Raw genomic sequence first — 17,828 nt, forward strand, 5'->3', positions numbered from 1 at the left:
AGCGGAAAAAATTTAACGACCTAAAATAACAAATAAATTACTCGTGATTAATATATCATTTATATCAAATGTACATACATGTCTAAATGCAATTGTTTCTTTATATATATAATAAAAGATTTAAATATAAAATTTATTCTATAATGAGATCTCGTATATCTTACATTGGTTATACGGTCCAAAATCTTTTTTTACAATCAATATAAATAATAATTTTGGTTTTTGACCACGAATCCATTATCTAAATTTGTACTTGAATCATACACTAAATCAAAAGCAATATGAAATTCACAAAATACAATATGGAAAATGATAATCTTAAATCATATACACATTAAAAATTATGATTTTTCTGCTATGTGTTATATTTTTGTTAATTTTATTGCTTTTTGATTTAGTATAATTCGACTATTATGTTATGTAGGTACAAAAACATTTGCTTTCTATATACATAATGCAGTATTAAGATGAACAAAAAGTCTTTTTATGTGTATTACATATGGAAAAAAAGCTATTTTCAAATTGTTGTATTTTGAAAACGAAAAATCAAACCAAAATAAAAATTTATTTTAAAGCTAATATTGATATTTTCGCATTAATAAAATTTAGAAAAATATTTGTTGGCGATATTACAATGTGATAAAAATCATAATTTTGTGCCTCTTATTTGCCATTTTTCTAAAAATTCTTAATAACCAAATTTCAGTTAATGGATTTGTATTCAACAAGTAAAAATATCAAAATTAACTATATTCATACTCATGAAAAGAGGATCGGATAGAATTATCCGTCATCGTCATTACCATCGCATTTAGAGTTGAAACATATTGCAGGAAGAAACGAGATACTTCCTTCTCGTATTACGCTGTATCGATTTACGGACATTTGACAACGTCCAGACCAGTCCAGACCGAGCAGCTGCAGCGGCGGAATGTCTCAAGAATGATTAACGCAGTCGAATTTATTTGTAGTCGTTTGCGACCCGAAAAGTAGGGATGTTAAGTGCATGGACTCAGGAGCCAAAATCCCGACACGTGTATAACCTTGATATTGACCTTCACGAAGCGACCAGTCGACCCATGAGATCAGAGGCGTAGTGAGGGGTTGACGAATCTGGCCTATGTCGGCTGGTGTGCGCCCTTGGCATGGGCCAGTTTCGTCAACCCCTCACTACGCCTCTGATTATACTTCATGGGTCGACTGGTCTCTTCGTGAAAGTCAATATCAAGGTTATACACGTATCGGGATTCTGGCTCCTCACGAATGTGTGTGAAGTTAGCCCCCCTTTTTTTGAAAATTAAAATTTTGACAATTGTTCCAGATTGTTCTGAGTTTGTTCTACATTGTTCCAAAGCGATATCATCTTATTCCAAATCGTTCTCCAATAAAAGGAAAAAACGAATTTTTTTTGCTAGCCTCCCCTTTTTGGAATATCAAACAATTTTTTTTTGCTACAGATTGTTCTAGTTGTTCTAAACATTGTTCCAAAAGAATAATTCCATATGACGAACAGAAATGGCAGAAAACAAAAAAACATTTTCTTATCCGGCACCCCTTTTCTTAATATTCGAAAAATTCATTATCGCGATAAATTGTTCTAGTTGTTCCAAACATTGTTCCAAAAAGACAATTTCGTAAATCAAACAGAAAACGAGAAAAATAAAAAATAAACGTTTTTCAACAAATAAAAGCTCCGACAAAAAGAAAAGGTACAATCTCCTTATCCCAACGCAGAATTTTATATTTTCAGTTGTTCTAGTCCTGAGAAACATAATTCTGCATTATGAATCATCCAACGCTACTGGTTCTCCCAAAAATCGAAAAAAATCCATATTTTTGCATCAACCATCAAGAGTAAAGGTGCGCTTCCTCTCTTGTTCCAATCGAGAACTGTTTGTTCTGAGTTGTTCTAGTCCTGAGAAACATAGTTCTGCATTATGAATCATCCGACGTTACTGGTTCTCCCAAAAATCGAAATTTTCGATTTTTGGGAGAACCAGTAGCGATGGATGATTTATAATGCAGAATTATGTTTCTCAGGACTAGAACAACTGAAAATATAAAATTCTGCGTTGGGATAAGGAGATTGTACCTTTTCTTTTTGTCGGAGCCTTTGTTTGTTGAAAAACATTTATTTTTTTTTCTCGTATTCCGTTTGATTTACGAAATTGTCCTTTTGGAACAATGTTTGGAACAACTAGAACAATTTATCGCGATAATGAATTTTTCGAATATTAAGAAAAGGGGTGCCGGATAAGAAAATGTTTTTTTGTTTTCTGCCATTTCTGTTCGTCATATGGAATTGTTCTTTTGGAACAATGTTTAGAACAACTAGAACAATCTGTAGCAAAAAAAAATTGTTTGATATTCTAAAAAGGGGGGGCTAGCAAAAAAATTCGTTTTTTCCTTTTATTGGAGAACGATTTGGAATAAGATGATATCGCTTTGGAACAATGTAGAACAAACTCAGAACAATCTGGAACAATTGTCAAAATTTTAATTTTCAAAAAAAGGGGGGCTAACTTCACACACATTCCTCACGATCGTAAAGCGCTTTTTACCAGTGACCGTGGCATCTTGCGAACGCTGTTTTAGCAAGCTTAAATTGAAAAAATTATCTCCGTTCTTCGATGAATCAAGAAAGATTGACCAGTCTTGCTTTATTATCAATTGAACATAAAGTGTTCTCATAAATTAATCTAGAAGATATAATTAATAAATTTGCTGTAGTCACAAAGCGAGAAAAGTGAAATTTTAACTTTTTTACAAAACATATATAACTTTAAAAGTAATGAAATATTTATACTTTCTAACATACTAATGTTTAAATGTATAGATTAGAAGACATATTTATAAGATAAATAAATTATTAAACTCTAAAGATGTCAAAATATATGTAAAAATTGTTTAATAATTTATATATACTTGTAAAAATGATGAAAATTAATCCAGGAACGAAGAACCGAACGCGTGTGTATTAAATTATATTATATATTATACTTTTTATTTATGCAATTATATGTATATTCATGACAAATTATAGATAAATTATTATAACTAAATATAGTTAACGAAATGAGAAAAATGCACTGTTTCATATAAAAATGTAAAACTCCGAAACAAAAATGTTTAAAGGAAAAATATAGTTCAATATCTTAAAATTGATATTCTAAACTACAAAAAAGAAATAGTTCAAGTGTCATTTGTCCAAAAAGTTTAATTATTGAGTAACCTGAAAATGATGTTTTTTTAATATGCATAAATGCTATACATTGAAGATATATGCATTTACATTTTAAACAATGCATTTTATTATTGCTATTGTGTTGAAAAAAACTTATAATTAAATTAGGAAAATGTCCTTTATAACATTACAGACAACTTAATTTATAATATTACTGACAACATTTAGAACAAGGGTACCAAAAATCGTGTTTATTAAGGGCTAATATATTGTTTTAGGGTTAAATTCTTTTTTTAATAATTCGCGAGATATTCCTGCAATACAACTAAGAATTAGTTGAAAATAAAGAAAAAAAAAATTTTTTTAATTACAAAAAATGCACATCCTGTACACACATTAGGTCATTTGTGACCTAGAGGTGAACTTCGGAGTTATAAGCCCGATCTACATAAGATGCAGAACGCAGGTCGCAGGTCGCAAGTGAAACGTACTTCAGATTGTAACAAGTCGCAGACCTCAATACATACACTGAGAAAAAAGTTTTGTTGATATGTGACCAACAAAAAATTTTTCGTTGTCCTAACCAAAATTTGGTTATGCTAATAAAATTTTTGTTAGGATAACATAAAAGTTTTTGTTAGAATATATGATTAACAAAAACTTTTATGTTATCCTAACAAAAATTTTATTAGCATAACCAAATTTTGGTTAGGACAACGAAAAATTTTTTGTTGGTCACATATCAACAAAACTTTTTTCTGAGTGTAGGGCGCAAGACGCAAGGCGCGAAAGTTAAAATTCACCCAACATTCTGCGTCCTGCGTTCTGCGTCCTACAACTATATTATAATTAAAGTACGTTAGGTTAATTTCTAGTTTTACGACCTGCGACGCGCGTCTTATGTAGATCGGGCTTTATGCCAGTTAAAAGATGTGCATGAATTGAGGCCGGTAACGCACAAAACTTGTTCTCTATATAGATGCCAAACTTTGTTTAGGAATAGAAAAGAGACCGGTATTTGACCAGGTGCTCTTACAATTAGCAGGGTAACTGCGGGTAATACGCCAGTTACTCTACACAACGAGTGGCATATTCCCCGGGGAACATGCCACTCGTTGTATTTAACATAATAATATCGATTAGCAGCACTTGCGTTAGTGCCACAAAATTATTTACAATTGTGTGCTTAACGTGATGCATAAGTATCAAGACTTTTCTGGCGACAGTATTGTTTTTATAAGGTAAATATGACGGTATGGTATACGAAAATGTGCTGCTTATAACTTTTGTAGTGCTTTATGTAAGTTATTATTTAAATATTACACAATATTTAACTCGATTAGCTTTAGTTAATAATGTAGGTTCAAATGAAAATGTTCAGTACATCGTTGATTCATTTTTTTAACAGCCGTATTGTACAAGCTCATTATAAGATGAAATGGCGTCTTGGGACAATATGCCACTACTTTTGTTAGGGTAAAATGTAGTCATTTTCTCTAATATATAAGTTAGGGCGCTATAAACAAACGTTTTGCCGTATAATTCCATTGTGAAAGGATATTCGTATTGACAAATACTTAATAAATAAACTTAAATGTTTATTTGCTTATTATTGTATTATATTAATTTACTGCAGTTCAATTCAAAATTCTGAATAGAGAATACCATTTTTTAATCCATTTAATGGATTGAATTTTCTTAATTACTGGAACTTGAACTACTTGTAACACTATGTAAATATAAAGTAAAACGAATATTTATTTATACGTTTCATACTTACACATTACATATTTTTACTTTTAAAAATGTAATTGGATAATATCTAATTGTTACAGTAGATGGATTCACAAGGACTGTTCGTAAAAAGATATATTTAAGCAATTAAAAACGTGTCTCACAGTTTATTTTACATGTTGTATAACTACGGAGACCATACGTCCTTTATTGTAAAGGATAGTTCTTCATTTTACGTAGCCGTCCTTTAAATTTATTTGTTTCTTCAAAACTCATTTTTGTCCTTTATTTTCCAATATTGTCCTTTACTGTCATTTATTTGATATTTTTTATTATTTCGAACCTTTTATTATTTCAGATCAAAAGTTTGTTCCAATACAGTCCAATACATGGAAGAAAAAGATCAGTATGTAAAATTATTTTAAATTGAACAAATAATTACTCAAAAATTTAATTTTGCTTAAGTGTGGCATATTCATCACATTTGCCCTATTAACAAAAAAAAGAAATGCGCAGGACACGAATGACCCAGAGGTATGTATTAAGGGATAAATATATAATTTATAATTTTATATATATATATATATTTCTCATTGTAGTGGTTTTTATAATTTTTTCTACTAATTATTTTTATTAATATATAATTACTTTTATTAATTAAAAAATTTTTTAACTTGGATAATTTTTTTGACATTATGCGTCGATTATATATTATACATTTTATTCGTCATTAAGTTCACTGGTGCATCAGAAATCAACGTTTTGTGCTAATTTGATAAAACTAAAAAATTTCATAATTTACATGAAAGCTTATCTATAAGGAGTATTTTTAGGTCGCTGATGACAAATCTATTTTAAATAGTCATGTATGAGTCATTACCAGATGGGGCGCTTTTTTTCACTCATATAAGTCATCATCAATGGTGAACTGATTAAGATTCGTTATTTATTTTGCTGTAAATGATAAATATACACGATGTGCGATGGCTTTATTTCTGCGCTAAGCTCTTCAGAAGGGCGCGATAATCGTCGTTGCAACAGCAGTTGGCAATCAAGCGGTGCTCCCTGCAGCTATTGGCATGCAGGAATCGACAGTCTGCTAATTTACATTGGTAAGGTAAATCGTAAGGATCGGTACAGCAGCAGGCGTCGTGGAACAATTTCTCGCCGCAATAAGGATAAATCGAACTATCGCATAGAGGACATCTGCAATAAAAGTATAAAATTAAAATATGAATTTTGTTTAATCCGAGAACAATGGCTACACTGCTTACATTTACACGTTACCGGTTAACATATTAATCGGGTTTAATAATATATCTATAGTTACAACTAGTAATTATTACTGACAAAATGTATAAATAAATGCTATTTAAGTTCTAATTTATAACACCAATTGACAGTTGTTATAAAACCGAATTTAACGCGTTTATATACGATATTTCACCGATTTTACGCCAATAGTTGATATACGTCAGAACTACAGATATTAATTTAAATCTAGATTTTTTTAAATTAAAATTATTTTACTCGGAGGCAAATCAAAATCGTGTTTTAATTGTTTTTGTTGAATTTATATGATCTCAGTAAGAAATGACAATAGAATTAATATCGATTTGACGCTGAAATCATCAAATTGACGTCGATTCGACATCTATTCCATTGTCATATCTCACTGGGATGTTAATAAAAAAATTTTAATTGGATCGATCTCCAATAGATCGATTCATTCAGCTCCGATTTTTTTGTAAATCAATTTCAATCAATCCGATTCAAGATTGATTCAGAAATCGATTTAATTAATGGAGATCGGACATCCTTAATGTGAGGTCGCTAATTTTCTCGTAGGGTAAAAAACTTCAACTACTCTGATTCACCCTGTATATGTCTTTTATATTTTTGTTGAAATAGTTACATATATTAATTTTTTACATAAATGATAAGGCAGCATTATTATAATTGTGATACTGAGCTCGTATACATATAGTTTTCCGAGAATCTTTAACACCTACAGTATTGAAACTCAATTTATTGTTATTACTTACAAATTTTCCGACATAATGTTAATCTATTTGTACGTTTCTTGTTGCATTATCAATAATTATCTAAAGCGTTGCATGAAACGATGTATGTGACTCATTTTCAGTTTTAATGTTTACTGAATATTTTCTTCAAAAAAACTCTTCCAATGTTTAAAAACAGTTGCTTAGTCCAAAATTCATTTTAATAATTCATTTTTTGAACTAGAATATACGTTTCTTGATCACTTTTCACAAGCTTCTGACATCTTAAAAAACATTTCCGCTTTAGACATACATATAACATCTTAGATAACTTTGATGCCAATGGAACTTCTTAGTAAAACCTATATTTGATTTTAAATAAGTATTCTCTATTGAAAGTTAATAATGTATCATTTTTAATGTATCAATTTCTTCCCTTTGCAATAAGCAATGTTATCTACATAATTTTAGATTTGTTCCCTCATTTTTTTGTTATTTGTGACGTGTAGAGAAAGAAATATTAATTATATTTAATAATTATTGAATGACAAAAGATCTAATATTCTTAATATTGATTTTTAGTTAAATTGTATAATGCAAAATAAGTTGATCCTATAAGAATGAATATAAGAAATTTATAAACTTACCTTTGTGGTTTGTATCCGAGCGAAGGGAAAGGATAATTTCCTTGAAATTGCCGTACATTCTCTGGCGAAGGTGTTAATGGCATGTTCATCACATTTGTTGCCCCTGACACATGATTGCCTGCCAGTTTCTCGTGTTCATCTGAAAGTCGCTCATAAAGGGACTTAAAAAATAACACTCTTTTTTATTTGTGACGATTTTGATATCTTACAAAATTATAATAAATTCGTAATAATTCATCAAAAGTGACATAACTCGAAATATCACCGATAGTTTATACCTTGATTAACTAAAATGATTAAATTTAAAATAAAACAATTTCTTCTTCAAAATTTCGATCACCAAAACTGTTTTCTAAAGAAAAGTTTTCTATAGAAAATTCTCCTTATTACAAAAACACTCAAAATGTGTTACTAAATTAAAAAATTAATAACCATTTAAACAAAAATTATTAACTTTTTATCTTATTTATACACATTAAGATGGCACACGATATAATTATCACAAATAATTTCATTAATATTTTCAAAATCACACAATAAATATGCTCAATAATTTTACGGTAAAAATTATTCAAACAAGTTGAGAAGTCGTATCAAGACTACAAATTACTATCTATGTACAATTTAAATACGATTTAATTAATAAATTTCTTTTTTACAGCATTTCATAGAAAATATCGTTTTCTTTGATGTGCAATTAAATAATTATTGAGTAAATTAACTCACCCGATATACCAAATGCACAACAATGCAATAAAACGCCCAAAAGAATTAATAGTGACATTTTCTCATTAAAAAAAAACGAACGAGATTAAATTTTCCGCGCGCACTCGCTGCAGCTCTTGACGCGGCTGAGATTTTTCAGACAAATGAGATCGTTCACTGTTCGTGCTCTTCGATTTCTTTCGTAAACCCACGTAACTTTTAGCTGGGCCTCGCCTTCCTCGTAGAACGCGGTCGATGTACCCGTTACTCGTAACTGGTTGATGATCATCTTTCTCTTCTTATGTGTCGGTGAGTCCAAAATAGAAAAAAACGCAGACGACGTATGTAGATGTTGATATTGGAAAATAATTATCTTCATGAATAATTTTGTTAGTCCTCACGGTGCGTATAATACGGTAATTTTCATTTAAAAAATCATAAAAATTTTTTAAATAAGAAACAAATAATTATTTCTCATTGAATATTCTGTTTCATCAAATAATTGCAAATAAATATATACATATTTATATATTTTTCGTAATTATATATTTTTAAAATCTACTGTATTTGTATTACTTGCTGCATTGTAATTAGATACATATATATTATTATATACATTATAAAATTTTATTATATGTACAGTCGAACCTCTATAACAGAAATTTGTCGGGACCGACCGATCTCCGTAAAAGTAAACAAATGTAAACAAATGTGCATGCGCGAGTATATGTGCTCGATGGAAGGTTAAGACATGACTTTTATGGAGATTAAAATAAAAACGAAGGTTAACTTTACGAAGGTTCGACTGTATTTCCTATATTAATTTAAAAAAAAGAATTACATAATTTTATATTATATTACATCATATAAAATTTAATATTGTATAATATAAAATTCTACTGTAACTTTTTACCTAAGAAACAATAAAAATTAGTTAATAATTTTAATTTAAAAAATAATAATCTTTGTAAAAGACCGATTTATGACGTATCCAATTAATACTATTTAAATGTTGTTATCAATTTAATTATTGTGTGCCACTTAACATTATGAATAAAAAAAATTTGATATCCAACTATATCTATGTCAATTTTAAAGTAGAATTGGAATGTATATTAAATTGAAAAATGTAGATCGAAACGAGGCGAATTAGAAGGTCCAGACAATTTTTTTTTTCATAGAATTATGCTTAAGCTTTTATCTTTATGATAAGAAAACAATTCCATGATAAACCAAACACATTCAATAGTAACCATAGGTACCAATAGTAGAAAAATGCATGTTATTTATGCCAGCAAGTATGCCGTTTATATTTATGCGCATAAGAAATTTAAAATAATTCAAAGTTTGATAAAATTAAAAATTTTCAGAAAAATTTTAATGTAAAAAAATTGCTGATATTGCAGTTCTTACAATTTTGCAGAACATTGTTAACAAAAGTTCGTAATCTTGTGCTAAATACATACGATACATCTTTTTTCTCAAATATCTAATTTTCAAAAATAAAGTATGTAATATTTATTGAAATTTAATATATACTAATTTGAAAGACTCTGTTACTTGATTTTCAGGATTAAAAATTAGTATTTTTTCACTTCTCTCTCTCTCTCTCACACACACACACACACACACATTTTTGACGTATCGGAAATTAATTTTCATAGGAATGATATTCAATGGAGTTTAAAGTATAAATATATCTCTTATATTTGTCACGTACGTATAGTAAATGCTGTCGTAATAGCAATTAAGCCTCAGACAATAGATCGCGTGCCACTAACAATCTCATACATCATATTACCACGAAACGTTCAACATTGCATTAAATCTTTCTTACTCGGCGATACAATGCAATATATTTTATGAGAGAGACATATTTATTTTAGGTTTGTAACTTTTTGTACGAGTTCACAAGTTTTTGTTTACAGAAACTATCAGTAATCTGCATAATAATATTTTATTTATAATTAAAACTCTGAAAATTTGCGCAAAATATATTTACACCTCATTTGTACATATAAACAATTCATAGAGGAAGGTTGAGTGGTATCGGATGAGAATTGTTTAAAATTTTAGATGCATGTAACAGCTTTTGTTAAGCTATTGGCAAATCTACTCGCATATGAGAGCCAGGACCTCTCTATATTGAGAATAACGGCAGTGTTTGAGTTATTTTATTATTTTATTATGTAACTGTTGTTTATATCAGCATAAGATTAATTGTATATACCAATCAGTCACATTATGTAAGTTGAATTTTGTTTTTAGTTTATCAATATAACAACTATTATTTTTTACATCTATTATTTTTTATATTATAGTTTATAATATCGTTCTTGTTTTAAAACTCGTTTTATACATTGTTTCTTCGTTGTACGTCATTTAGATAGTATCGGGTATTTTCTTGTTTTTGTTTGATAGTATCGAACATTTTCTTACTTTGTTGAGAGTTTCAAACAGTACATTACGAGATAGATTAAAAGCTATTGGAACAAGGTATATCATTAAAAAACTACTCATAGATAATTGCGAAATCTAAAAATATGTTTAAAAAAATTCATTTCCAAGGCAATGCTATCTACAATTGGCAAAAACAAGAAAATGTAATGATATTTCATGTAACGACATATTTTTATATTTAAAAATGTATAAGATTGGCTATACTTTTATTTTTAGAAAAATATTATTAAAAGTATGTTTTTTAATAAAAATAATGTTTCATGTACATTACAGTTAATTTTTGCAATCCAAGAAAACGAAACCTCGAAAAATCTAAAATGTTCAATACTACTCAACCTTCCCGTATTATCACAATCAGTATCTTTTCTATAAATAATGTCAGAAAATTGTATTTAAAAAACAATATTATCTTTTTCTCTCGCTTCCTAATTTCGTTTGCCTTACATATATTCGCTTTTTAAAATCCTACATTTAGAGTCGAATTTTTATCGAAGAATTGCCAGTTCCTTTGGATCTCAATAATAAAAACAATTTATTAAAATAATTAATAATATACAAAATTTTTGGTGCTGTGCGTTTTAGGCCAACAACAGATGTAACCTGAGAATCATCACAAGGATCATCACAAATTTGATGGGATTCATACTGGCCCGTGATTCGGCGCCACTCGCCAGGTGTTTCCCTGCAAAAGAAATTCTTATTAATTTGCTATTACAACATATTGTAATGATGTAATAACTATATGATAATATTTATGAAATAATATTCTAAAATATTAATATTGCACAGAAATATTCTAAATATCCTTCCAATAATGAATCCAACAAAGAAATTCATTTGTTTAAAAAGTGCATAAGACAGGTAGAGAGATTTTACGATTAATACGTTCCGTGCCGCACCAATTTTAGGTGATTTGTCTGTTGCGTGGAAAACAGACAATATTCTATATTTGTTATGTAAAATATAATTTGTAACATATTTAATTAAAAATTCAAGAATTATTTTTATAAAACACAGCCTGAACAGAAAGTCCAGCTCACCGTCCGAAAGTCTTAGATCACCGGCGATTCACACATCACAGAAAGTGTTAATAAAAATGTTCTTTAATGCATAATAACATAATTAAGAATTAAAATAATTATATAATTGATCTTACAGAATATATATCTCTTTCACAATACTATCGCCATTCAATTTAAAAATCGACACCGCATGCGATAATAAGTTTGTAATTCGAGCATAGTTCGCGGATCGGATGATTCCAAAGTATATTCTTGCATTTGCATATCGACATCCTTGGGATTACGAATGACATTGCTATGATATCGTATCACGAAGTTATAATAAAGTTAAAAATGATACTTTGTATTACTCTGACAAAATTGCACTTTGTATCATGAAATCAGCCGAGATAAGAAAATGCCTTTTTTATCGACATTATTACAAAGATTAATCATAGAATAATCTTTATTTTCTATAATCAGCCTCACCTAATGGCCTAGATAAAGTTTTAATTAACTCGTATATACGCGCATCAATAAAACGCCTGCCTTTAAACTCATATTTCGCAATATGCTATGCTATAAGTAGACAAATATGTACGATTGATACCTTGTAACTTCAATAATTATATGATTTACAAGAAAGAGCGTAAAATACTGTCTATGATAGACAAAATGTCTAAAGGATTTTAGCGCTTACAAGTATGTACGATTGATACCTTGTAACTTCAATAATTATATGATTTACGACAAGAAAGAGCGTAAAATACTGTCTATGATAGACAAAATGTCTAAAGGATTTTAGCGCTTACAGGTGGAAGCCAAGTACGAATGACAACAGCATTCCCGCAGTCTTGTATATTCCGCACAGTCTTCAGCGTGCACCTTGCATTCCTCTGGTCCCACGCGACAAGTGTGCTCGACGAAGGGAAATATTTCTGAAACAACAAACAGATAAATTACATTCTCGTGACAAGCAGTTTTCTTTTAACGTGTATTTTCTTGTCTTTGATATTCCAAAATTTGCCAACTTTAAGCAAAGTAATGGCCAATACTTTCAATTTTTATTGTTCAGTATGAGATCGATGTAACTCTGACTATATTACCTTTTTTTTTTTACAATTAAATATCACCTATATTTTTGCTAGCTCTCATTAATTACGTTATGATTTTCTAAATCAGCCATCTGTCCATTATTCTTTGATCCAGTTAATAACCGGAGTTATTGTAAATAATAGATTAATAGTACTTGAGTAAGTAGTGCAATTGCAGTAGGAAATTACGACGTCACGAAGGCATTGTGCCGTTAAGGCATAGCAAACATAATTTTACGCACACCTCGGAGGGGCTTGAACGCAAACCTCCATTAAATATAAGTGTTGCGATAATTAACCGGTTTCGTGGGACGATAATTAATTTACCTAACGATATTGGAGGCTTCCGGCACGTTATCAATTCCGGAAAGAATGATATGAATGATTCGAGACAAATGCTTCGACACAAACACTTAATCGATCGAAAGCAATTAGAAACGAGCGCAAAACGCACAGGTGATTCACAGGTGCGATTGGAAGGTGATTCGAGTTTTAGGTATTCCACGTGCATAGCTGCTGCGTGCAACAATGCAACTTCGTACACCTACAGAATCTTCACGCGGGTCATGCAATGACAACGAATTCAACGTCTTGGACGAAAATACAAATAATTTAGAAACACTTTTAATTCTACACACGACAGTATTTCCATATTTTTTTCTTTTAAAAACTAAAACTAATACTAATCGAACCTCATGAAAGTTTTTAAAAAACTTTATAGGCATAAAAAAGTTTACTTTCTTCATACATACATATATCTATGTCAATATATAATTTAAAAATATAATTTGTAATCAGAAAACTTTATAAAAAAATAAAAAGTGTTTGAAATGTCTTTTTTAATTAATCATTTCGTTAAGCTTGCTAGCGAGATAAAAATAAGTTTATAATTTGGTTTGATTATCGATGTTCATTTCTTCTGAGAAGTGTACAAGAATGTACAAACTTGCAAATATGTTAATGCCATTTAATGTTTGCTTTGAAGTAAATTTATTTAATATTGTTTCATAAATGGCGTGTTATACCGTGCTAATTAGAAATTCGAGCAAAGGTAGCGCAGGTCGATGAACGATAGTCCTGTGAGGAGTTCGGGAAGCGTGCGGAATGCTCAAGTGACTCTCGATGACTCGCACGAGTGAATCACTCGTTAGATCTTACACACGCGCGTGGAAGGACAAGGATAATTCATTACGACGAGGAATGATTTCCTGAACAGGTGACTGTCCTTCCGTTCAAAAAAAGGGAATTAAACTCTTCTCGGCATATAAAGAAATTATAGCCCTTAAGTTGATAAATTATATGGCGTTTAAATAATTATTCAAGTTGAAAAGAGGATTAAATTTAAAATAACTTAAATTGCGATTTACAACAATTTAAACTTGGAAATTGGTAGTTATGTAATTTTATCCTTCTTCTTGCAATCTTAATCTCTCTAATACTATAATTTATTTCTAGATGCAAACGATGTCAAGTTTGTTAATAACAAATACACTTTATTGAATTAGTTAAGTGATTGAAAAATAATATAAAAAATAGATTTTTCTTTAATGAAGCATAAAAATATAGGATTAAACTAAATTTAAGCGATATGACTTATTTCTTTAAATACATAAATTTATGATGATTTTATATGGGACTGTATAACATTCGTAATACCAAATATTTAAAATGAATTTATTTATTATACTCTTTCAATTTAATATTACTTTTATATCACATCTTTTACATTTGAGCAACATAAAAGTAATTTTCATAAGCTTTCGAAATTTTCTGAAGGTATCTCTAAGGATACCGCGAGGAATTCTATAACACATATAAGCGTTTTGTCGATCCCACGATTATTCAAGGTATTAATATGCAATTCGAGTTGTAACGGCACGTAGTGCATCGACTAAAAATAATTGCGATTACGTCGCACGACTCGCGTTGGCATTGTGCAAATCGTGAAATTGCGCTCACTATCATTGCCGTTGCTCTAAATTTCCGTGAAGCGCGGTTACACAAGCACTCACTCGCCACGGCCGATTGTTCACGCACGAATTCGTCGGCCGGGGACTGTGGTTTTTCATACGACTTCGTCACTGCATGAATAAACGAAGGACGAGAGCGGAAAACACAACTTCCGTCGTCGAGAAGGTTAAGCCGATTTCGATCGGCTTGTTACCGCCGAGATAAATCACGTGCTGCTTCGTTAGCCCATCGTAAAACGAGTTACGAGCGCTCGCGTGTAACTTTATCTAGAGTGTTATTAATTATATTATCATTCCACAGAGAAAAATATAAAGTAATGGAGAAAAATATAAAGTAATGTGCTGGAATTCTAGTAAATTTGATGAAATTGACAGGTCCATGTATAGAGTCAGACGCTCACTTACGTAAAATTTACTTTACTTTTCTGGTAAATAAACGGTCGTCGTATAGCCATATTGTAAGATGCTTTTTACATTTCATAAAATAAATTTTATGCTACTGCACTTTGTTATTATTTCTCAATCTGTAAATTACCATACATCTCAGTAAAATTTATTTTATCAACGAATATTTTTTGTCTTGCATGGTGCTGACAAAATTTATTTGCGCGGTAATAAAATATACAAATAAAGTCTTGAGAGTTGTTCGAAATTACAGTCTTGAAAATAGTATGATTTATTTTACTGTAAGATAATAAGTAACAACTTGAATGAATTTCCTATAATTGTAATGTACTTTTTATCTTACACCTCTGGTATCTTTTACTTTTAGGCAAGCAAAGTTTGTCATAAGTTCCACAAAAATAGTCAGAATAGTTTTACTAGACTTGCAAAATTATTCATTTTTTTTTTCATGCAACCACTCAAATACCTACTGTTGAAGCTGCCATCGCAACAACAATGATCATTGATAACGCTGCCATTCTTGCAGTAAGTCATCTCGGAATAGGTGCAAGGCTTGCATCCCGGAATGGGTCCTGCAAATAATAAGCGATTAGTATAAATAATTGAAAAAGAGAGAGAGAGGAAGAGAGGGAGAGGTTAAATAAGGAGAAAGAGTTCAAAGTAAAGAAAGATCGGCAACTTGAAAAACCGCCGTATTGTTATAATATCTACAATCTTCGTCACTGAACGAATAAAATGACACGTGCGAGACGCCGTATTTCTCAGGAAAAATTCATAAGAATAAAGCTAAACGTACGACTACTTATTAATTGAGGATTATATTTCATTAACCTCGATGCCGGCGACTGTGATTAAAATACATGACAATCGCGTCGAATCCGCATCCATGATTCACGTTAATTAGCGTCTCGAGGCTCCTTACGTAATTTTTTATAAAATTGTGTCGCGGACATAACGAATTATCTGCTTGCGACGCGACGATAGAGATGTATCGTCGTATCGACATCGATCACAAATATGTATATTGTATATAAGTTTCGCCTTCGCGCGGATCGGAGCCTCGTTAGACCGTGCTAAATTCGCGATAAGAGATCGCGTATTCTTTGTATTTACAATATTTGATGAGAAATTTTAATTGAATCATATGAGAACTGCGCATACAATGACCGAGAATTTCTAATTGCCGTTAACAGCATTATACGATAATTACCAATTTTCTTTTTTTATCATTTCAATAACAATTGAAAGTTTAAATCGTTCGCACATAACAAGCAACAGGTATGTGGCAGTCTTTACAAGGTTTCTCCGAGTCACGACTAAAGGATTGAATTACAGAAATTAGGACTGCACGACCGACAATTCCTAATTCACGCGAATAATATTAGGGGGTAATCATCAACTTCCTCAGTCATTCGAATTATTGTAATGAGAATCACGTGCTCAGCTGGCCGCGTTGTTACGGTGTTATCATCAGGTGTCTCGACGTCATGTGAACGTACATACATATATAAGAGCATTCCTATACTGTACAAGGTACCGAAAAAAATGTGAAGAAACTCTAAATCTAATGGCAAACAATAGAAATCAAGAAAATTGAATTTTTATGCATTAACAACAGAAATTGTACTTTTAATTTCTCACATTTATTATTAATTACCACACTTTAATTTGTAATAATTAATGATGATTTTAATCATAAATACATAACGTATACATAATCTTCTGTATTATCGAATCATTAATACGTTACGTAGTATAACAATTTAAAAGAATGACTTGTTGATGAGTTAGTATAAAATTTATCGTCTTTAGTGTATTAAGGTGTGAATAAAAATTTATTTTGTAAAATTCAAAAGCAAATTAGTATACTATTTATTACTATACATTAAAAATAAATTATACTTTTTTTATAGAACGTAGAAGTACGTGCAAATTAGATGGAAAGTTAAATTTATTAAACAAAATTTTTTTAAATAAAATAGCGAACATTGCTACGATTTAAATACAAAAATAGCGCGTTCTGTTCTTTGCGAACGTTAATCAAGCATACCTCTCTTGTCCATGCTGACTAGGGTGTGATTGGCAGAACAAAAATTTTGAAACGTCAATCGTGCGACGCTGGTTAGGTAGATCAAAGCAGCTATTCTTGGAGATAAGATAAATACATTTCTGTGTATCTCGTAAGGAAGCTTTATAGACCGGTCGTAGGAGTCGGACAAGAGCGTTAATGCGACGCTTTTAGCAACTGGACTAAATTGGAAAAAAAGCTGCACGAAGAATGCTGTTAAGATGTATCAGTATTTGTGACATTTGGAACTTGGAAAAAAATAGATTCTTTTAAAAATAGATTCCTCGACAAATTTGCTTTCTTTAATTTATTGACAAGGATATCAAAACGCATCAATAGGTTTTTTTTATAAATAATGAAGTAAACGGATAGCTTTTTATTATATTGGAATTGAATAAAAATAAATAGAAATTAATTTTTTTTAAGATATAACAAAATTATTATTTGAAATTAATTCTTGAGGTATTAGTACTTAAACTTAGAAAGTTACTTGAGAAAAAAAATTTATTTAAATTTTATTAAAGAAAAATGAAAATTATTAAAAATATAAGACAACT

The 17,828-nt window shown here is 30.1% G+C and overlaps 2 protein-coding genes and 1 long non-coding RNA gene across 3 annotated transcripts in view; 1 reads left to right on the forward strand and 2 right to left on the reverse strand.

Annotated features, from left to right (window-relative positions):
- Positions 1–846: 846 nt before the first annotated feature.
- Positions 847–17,828, forward strand: part of LOC108761094 (uncharacterized) — a 20,789-nt gene continuing 3,807 nt past the window's right edge. The window contains exons 1-2 of the long non-coding RNA XR_001940113.1: positions 847–857; positions 11,760–11,762. This is a non-coding gene — a long non-coding RNA (uncharacterized LOC108761094). The remainder of the gene's footprint in view (positions 858–11,759; positions 11,763–17,828) is intronic.
- LOC108761093 (uncharacterized) lies at positions 5,654–8,427 on the reverse strand. The gene is made up of 3 exons (XM_018507441.1): positions 8,295–8,427; positions 7,569–7,707; positions 5,654–6,124 (listed from the first exon to the last, which is right to left on the reverse strand). Exons 1-3 carry the CDS (start codon positions 8,350–8,352, stop codon positions 5,908–5,910), a joined length of 414 nt encoding a protein of 137 aa, XP_018362943.1. The 5' UTR covers positions 8,353–8,427; the 3' UTR covers positions 5,654–5,907.
- LOC108761092 (uncharacterized) overlaps positions 11,070–17,828 on the reverse strand; it is a 13,091-nt gene continuing 6,332 nt past the window's right edge. The window contains exons 3-5 of the mRNA XM_018507440.1: positions 15,674–15,775; positions 12,547–12,672; positions 11,070–11,415 (exon numbers count right to left, since the gene is read on the reverse strand). Coding sequence (XP_018362942.1) covers positions 11,312–11,415; positions 12,547–12,672; positions 15,674–15,775 — 332 coding nt within the window. The 3' untranslated portion in view covers positions 11,070–11,311. The remainder of the gene's footprint in view (positions 11,416–12,546; positions 12,673–15,673; positions 15,776–17,828) is intronic.

The sequence above is a fragment of the Trachymyrmex cornetzi genome, unplaced genomic scaffold (assembly GCF_001594075.2).
Source record: "Trachymyrmex cornetzi isolate Tcor2-1 unplaced genomic scaffold, Tcor1.1 scaffold24, whole genome shotgun sequence".
NCBI classification, from domain to species: domain Eukaryota; kingdom Metazoa; phylum Arthropoda; class Insecta; order Hymenoptera; family Formicidae; genus Trachymyrmex; species Trachymyrmex cornetzi.

Bases quoted from the DNA above. Each gene is read 5' to 3' on its own strand.
- LOC108761093 (XM_018507441.1), bottom strand. From the start codon at position 8,352: ATGTCACTATTAATTCTTTTGGGCGTTTTATTGCATTGTTGTGCATTT. The intron at 7,708-8,294 runs GTGAGTTAATTT...AGCGACTTTCAG, and splicing joins TTGTGCATTTGGTATATCGG to ATGAACACGAGAAACTGGCA. The intron at 6,125-7,568 runs GTAAGTTTATAA...CTTTTATTGCAG, and splicing joins CTCGGATACAAACCACAAAG to ATGTCCTCTATGCGATAGTT.